Raw genomic sequence first — 6788 nt, forward strand, 5'->3', positions numbered from 1 at the left:
TTTGTCCAGCATGGTCTTGACAATAAACTCCCAAGACTTCAGCCAGTACACGCATGTGCGCACACCCCACCCCACCCCCACAAAGTGAGATGGCTCAGCAGGTAAAAAAGATACCTGACGTGCAAGCCTAGTGGCTGAGTTTGATTCCAGGAACCAACATAAATGAGGGAGGAAAGAGATGGCTCCACAGAGGTGTTCTCTGAGCTCTGCTTTCATACCCCGCCACATCCCCTATGAAGGGTAAAGGAAGAGGCTGCCTGGGCTTGTGGGGATCCAGGTGGAAACCCCTCAGACTCTGACCCAGGCCTTGTCACCCCATCTATTGGAGGGAGATCTCAGATGGAGGCAGGAACCTGAGCTCTAGGTAAGGAGTGAGCTGCCCAGTGAGAGGAGACATCAGGATCAGATCTGTGCCCTGTGCACTCCGGGTCTCTTTGACCAGTATTGTGTTTCTGGGGTTCCTGAGCCCTGCAGAGGGTCACTGGGGCAGCAGCTGGGCTGGGGCTGTGTCCATCTGCATGACATGATTCCAGCCCATGACTTGTGGCTAGAGAACCCCAAGCTCTGTCCTTCCTCTGCTCCATGTCCCAGGTGGTGGCAGACTATTGCAGACAAGGTTACCTGGATGCCCTGAGGTTCCTGGAGAGAAGGGGTAGGTAGCAGATGTCAGGTGGACTCCACCTCTCTGGGATTTGAACCCTGGGATCCCAGTGCCTGCTCTGGGTGTGGCTGAGCCACAGAGAGGAGTCTGAAAGGAGATATCTGGGTCCTGTTCTAGAGCTCCCAAAGACTGGAACACGGTGGTAGAGATGGGAGTGGGTGATGGGGGGACTTCCCAGACAAACTGGGGTAGAGAAATAACTTGACCTGAGGCAGGGAGAGTAATCAGGGAGAGCTTCCTGGAGGTGACAACGTCTGATTGGGACGGGAAGGCAGAATCAGAAGGATGGAGGGGAGCTGCACTCCAAGGGGTATGTCAGCTGGCAGAAGGTACGTAGTCCCCAGGAAAGCATGGTCGTCATCCTATGAGTCAAGGTTGAAAGATGAACCCAGGTTTTAAACCCCAGGCCTATCCTTGATCCCAGCACTCCAACTGCAGTGACTAACTCCAGGCCAGAGCGGGAGAGTACTGCATTTAGCTCTCATGACAGTAGACCTTAAGTTCTTTTTACAGAGGGAAACTGAGGCAGAAGGGCTGAAGTTCACATCGCTGATAGGTGGGAGCAAGGCAGGAATTGAGAACAGGGCTAGATCTCTGAGCAGGCTGGACATTAGGGCAGGGCCCACTGGGGTCCATTCTGCAGCCCGAGTCCTGGAGTTGGGTTGAGCACAGAGACACATAGGCAGTAAAACACCATTTCCTTTGGTCCACTGCCACGACTATCAGATCTTCTCCTTCTCAATCCAGGACTTACCAAGGAGCCAGTGCTGTGGTCACTGGTACCTAAGGAGCCTCCAGCCCTTGTGGAGGGGCCCAGGGGCACTGACCATGACCAGGACCACAGGGCTGGCCTGATTGTCAGGTGGGACATCCCCCGTGTGCTGATAAAGGACGTGCCCAACTTTGAGCTGCTGTCACCGGAGCTGGAAGCTGGTACTGCCCCTTCTCATTCCCCTCGCCTGCCTGTGTGGTCATACTTGCCAAGCCCTTACCAAATGTTAAGTGTGGCTGGGTTTTTTTTTCCGTGTCATCCATTCTTTATCAGTGGGGAAACTGAGGCCCTTAGAGAAGGAATTCAACAGCTCTTCTTGTCTGCCATTAGGGTATTGAGCCCAAACCTGTGCCTGGGAAAAACAGGTTTGTGTCCAGGCTATAGTGAGGTGCCTAGGGACAAACACAGGAATGCATGGCAGGTGGTATCCCAGAGACACTTCAATGGGAGCCGAAAGTCAAAGATCAAAGGAGGAAAGTTTGGGCACAGGTCACCATATGAGCAAAGGCCTTTGGGCTGGAGAGGCTGAGCTGATAGGTCTCTGGGATCATAGCATAGTGTTTGGGTGACATGGCAGATGTGAACTTGGGAGAGAGCTGGTGTCTTGGTTACTTTTGTATTGCTATGATAAAATACCACGATCAAGGTAACTTATAAAAGAAAATGTTTAAGTTGGCTTACAGTTTCGTGATACTTGTAGAAAGAGCTAAGAGCTCTCAACTTCCAAGAGCCTGGTGAGAATCTTTTGAAATCTCAAGCTTGCCCCCAGTGACACATCTCCTCCGACAAGGTCACACCCCCTAATTCTTCCCAAACACTTCCACCAATTTTGGAGCAAGTATCCAACTATGAGTCTGTGAAGGCTATTTTCATTCAAACAACAGCTGGGGAACCTGGGGTGCCGTGGGGTTAGTGGGGAACAGCAGTGGCCAAAGAGGGTGAGATGACAGTGAAGGTTCAAGAAGAGACATTCAGGAAGTAAGAGATTAATTTATATCCAGTAGGCTTTTGGTCTTCACAAGCTTCCGAATTTGGAGTTAGTGGAGTGTGGTTACTGCCCCTGTGCACTGCAGCTGACTGGGGTAGGAAATGGAAGAGTAAGTCTAATGCTTAGATACCCTGGGTTCCCACCCATGGCCTTGGAGGAATGTTCTGCTGGGGACCCATTTCCCATGACTAGGGCATAGATGGAGTTGGATGTTGTCTCCTTGCCTGCAATCCGAGTTGCAATCTGAGATACCAGCAGTCTGGAATGGCCTTCTGGCTCGTGCCCTGACCAGTCACTCCCACCCTGATTAGCATGATAAATAAGGGGATCAGACTTGGCAACATGATTCTGTGGTCACAGCTTCTCTGATGCTATTGCTGTGAGATACTTGTTTATCCAAGGCACCATGATGGACTTCTTTTGGTAAGAGGACAGGAAAGTAGAGCTCAGGACCGGAGCCTGGCGGGCCTCAAGGTTGTCTTGGTTCTGTCTCTTCCTGAAAGAGACTTACTGGGCACTGCAGAACTACCACTCTGAACATTAGTCTCCTCTTCCATAGGGGGCCTCAGTGGGTTAAGCAGGGTATATATAAGGGAGACCCCTGCTGGCAGCTATGGCTCCATCAGTATGGAGATGCGGAGGGTGAATATTATCTTCATATCCTGGGACCACAAGGCTTGATGGCCTCAGGGTGACCTGGGCTGGCTAGGGGAGACAACTCCACAGCCTGAGGACACCAAGGAGCTGTGGGCCTCTTCCTGTCTTGCAGCACTGAGAAAGGCATGCGAGAGAGACTTCTGGGCCCGTATCCAGTGTTCAGTGCCAGGGAAGGTGCTGACCTACCTGCTACTGCCCTGTACACTGCCCTTCGAGTATGTCTACTTCCGGAGCAGGAGGTGAGATAGCCTGGGCTAAGTGGGGAAGACTTGTGGCTAGAGATGGCACCTGCCTTCCCCATGCTGTCTGCTCTGGGCTGGCCCATGGAGTACCTGGGTAGGCTCTGCCTAAAGAACTGGTAGGGAGTTGAAGTGGTCGGCCACACAGAATTCTGGCTAGTACTTAGGCTGTTCTGTGACCTTCTGCCCTCCGTTCCGTGGTAGACCTTCTGTGGCAATGTGAAGATGCCCTTGGCAGCTCTCTCTGCTAATCTATCTCAGATTGGCTGTGTGGTGTAGGCCCATTCTCCCGACCTCTCTGGGTCATAACACGATTCCTAAAAACAGGGTTCCTTCAGGTCAGTCTGGCTGCAGCTGAGCATGCCCTGCTGGGATAGTGGACTATGCCGTTTGTTTGCTCTCTCCCTGGCTGCTGAGGGTGACCGAGGACTAGGTGTTATCTCAGGACAAGAGAGGCAGGCTGATCCTAACTTGGCTCCTTGCCTGGTGGAGCACACAGCTCACAGCTGGCCACACAGCCTGTGCACTTCTAACTTCTAGGAGAGAGCCGTACTAGCATGGAGCTGGCCTGGTGCATACTCAGAACCGTTTGTTCAGGGAAGGTGGGCAATGACATCTGAATTATAGTTTTAAGGATGGGCCATAGTGTGTTAGGCAAAGGAGAAGAAATAGCGCTAGAGAGTGGTCAGAGCCAGATGCACAGATGCACAGGGTCTGTGGTCAGGGGAGTAAGCTTTATCAGGACACAGAGATGCTGTAGGGAGATCCTTGAGAAAGGATCTTTCTAATCTTGTAATCCAGAGTGTTTTTGTAATCCAGAGGATTTTTGTAATCCAGAGTGGTCTTGAACTCAAGACTTCCTCAGCCCGGGGTTCCAGCCATGTTCCCCAACACCAGACCTGAGATCTGCCTTAAAAGTCTGTGATGGTGAGCCCCAGGACTCCTCTGTGTTGGACTGCCTGGACTTAGTGACCAGGTCGGTACTGGTGTTAGACAACCGGTGGCTGAGAGACACCGTCTATGGTGTGAGCCTGCCGGAGACAGCTCAGAACACACCGCGTCTGACCTTCCGGTTTCCTATGACCCCCACACAGGGCGTTTGGAGCGGGAGAAGCTACTGGCCTCTTCATGAAGGGAACGTGGATGAATGACAGGGGGCAGGAAGAGGGAGGGGTGGAGATTAGTAGGGAAGAAACCATAGGCAGCTGGTCTTCATTTGACAGGTGAGCAAAGCTGAGCTCCAGAGAGGTCTTCTGAATCCCTGGGCTGCAGAGGGGAGTGGCCTCCAACCTGACATCACACCACACTCTTCCCACTGGAACTCCCTTCCTAAAGCTCAAAGTCTACTTCAGGTCATCTGACCCTGCATGTTCCCCGTGTGGCCATCCTGAGACGATCTTGTCCAACCTGGGCACTCTCCCTTCTCTCTCACCTCTGATCTGGCACTATCCCAGGGCTCCCTGGGAAGCTGACATTGCCCCTCCCACAGGCTGCTGCTGTGGCTGCCTGAGGTTCCAGACGACCTGTGTTGGATGCAGGGTCTACTGAAGAGCACAGCCCTTGAGGTCTACTCCGTGGCAAAGTCATGGCTTTTGAGGTTGGGCAGGTGAGGCAGGGGAGGAGGCTGGAGTGTTTGCATGTACCCAGCACTCAGAGGCCAGCACCCAATTCATAGAACTCAGAACCTAGCACTTACTGCACAGTATCCATCTAGTGCCCTGCACCTATAGTACCCAGCACATATACCATGTCCTTCTGTCCATCCACCTGAGGATGCTGGGTATGCACCCAGTGTCTGACAGCTCTTAGCCAGCCACACTGACCAGTCTGGACAGTCTACTGCAGAACTTTATCATGGCTCTGTGGTTGGAATGAATCCCCCACGGAGAGCCTCAGCAAGGCTGGCTTCATGTGGTTGGGGCTTTTCTGATTGATTTCTTGCTGCTGGAGACCACCCTGTCCCTAGCCTCTTAGGAAAAGCCACCCTAGTGTTCAGGTATTCTCTCGTTTGGTCCTGCTGGGGACTTGAGACTCCCTTCAGAGGGCTGGGGCTGGCCCCTTATGGTGCACTCTACCTTCATCCAAATCCAGGTCTTGAACTCACACATGATTCCTGTTCCCTCTACAGCCCACCTGCCACCAGTGCAGACCGTGGTCTCCTCCAGCAGCGGCGGCGGCGGACAGCTGCTTCTGAGAACAGGCTCCCAAACCACAGGCTCTCTGCACTGGGCTAGGCCAGCTGCCTGTGTGACCCCCTGAACTCTGTCCTTGCCCTCATGCTGTATGCTTAGTGACTCTGGCAGGTGGCCCGTGTTAGGCTCATCCCCGAGGATCTCTGAGCTTAGCTCTTAGCTCAGGGTGGTTGTTGAATTACTGGCAAAAAGACCTAGTTTCCTGTCCATGCTGAGCCATGTGCCCTTGCGTGGGCAGGTGGTTTCCTGGCATGGAGCAAGGGTCCTCTACAGCTGTTCCTGGGACCTTGACCTCCAGGGCCTCTCTGGGTGCTTCCAGTCCTACTGTGTGCTCAGGCCATTGATCCCCAGGGCCTCTCTGGATGCTTCCAGCTCTACTGTGTGCTGAGGCCATTGCTCTCTGTTTGTCAGTTCTGTCAGAGAAGAAAAGACAGAAAAAGCTAAGACACGTCACAGTTCTGGATCTCCATGTGAGGGACACATAGGTGTCTAGCAGAGGCATGTTCTGCACTAGGCTGGGACAGGAGATGGTGTCCCAGGGCTCTGATCAATACTGACTGCTCTGACAGGGCTCCCCCAATCTTCTTTCTCTGACCCTCACTTTATCTAAGGGGTTGATGCCTGTGACAAAGTGCAGACAGAAGGTGGTTGGCTGGGGAATCCATTTTAGAGGGGATCTTGGTCATAGATGCTTCTGTTGGGGTTGGAGCCTACCGCCAATGCAGCCTGGTTCCTAGGGAAGGTTTCTGGGTAGCACACATACCAAAGCTCCTCTGGCCTCACTTCTCTGTTCTTCCTATCCCTTAAAAACCTACACTGTTCTTCTGACAATACTGTTGGGGACACTCTGCTCAAGTGGAGATGGGACAGTAGAGAAATGTAGGTGCCAGTGAGAGAAGAGATTATATAATAAATGCTGAGCATAAGAAATGATGTGTCATTCATTCATTCATTCATCAATTATACATACATTGATTATTCTTCTATCATTGATTAATTCACTATTTATCACTCATTCATTCATTTGGCTCTCAGTTGGAACACAGGTGGGAAATCTTTCCACGAGTCCTCTCAGGGGTGCCTGGAAAAGAACGCTGTGGGTGAGGATAGAAGCCAAGTGGAGAGACAGGAATGAGGCAGTCAGGAGGCTGCTCCAAGAAGGCTGCCATTGAGCTGAGGTCTGAGAACAGGCCAGGAGTTATGCAAGGCCCTGGACGGAACTGCAGGTGCAGAGGTCTGGCAAAGAGATTGAAGACCTTGTCACAGCATGGCCATAGCT

The 6788-nt window shown here is 52.4% G+C and overlaps 1 protein-coding gene across 1 annotated transcript in view; it reads left to right on the forward strand.

The window, feature by feature from the left end:
* The window catches only part of PNPLA5 (patatin like domain 5, triacylglycerol lipase), a gene marked incomplete at both ends in the record, with an annotated part of 9525 nt that extends 3974 nt beyond the window's left edge, over positions 1 to 5551 (forward strand). Inside the window, 5 exons of the mRNA XM_080939731.1 lie at positions 592 to 652; positions 1409 to 1594; positions 3191 to 3317; positions 4807 to 4923; positions 5446 to 5551. Coding sequence (XP_080795857.1) covers positions 592 to 652; positions 1409 to 1594; positions 3191 to 3317; positions 4807 to 4923; positions 5446 to 5551 — 597 coding nt within the window. The remainder of the gene's footprint in view (positions 1 to 591; positions 653 to 1408; positions 1595 to 3190; positions 3318 to 4806; positions 4924 to 5445) is intronic.
* Positions 5552 to 6788: the final 1237 nt, after the last annotated feature.

The sequence above is a fragment of the Micromys minutus genome (assembly GCF_963924665.1).
Source record: "Micromys minutus genome assembly, chromosome: 27".
NCBI lineage: Eukaryota > Metazoa > Chordata > Mammalia > Rodentia > Muridae > Micromys > Micromys minutus.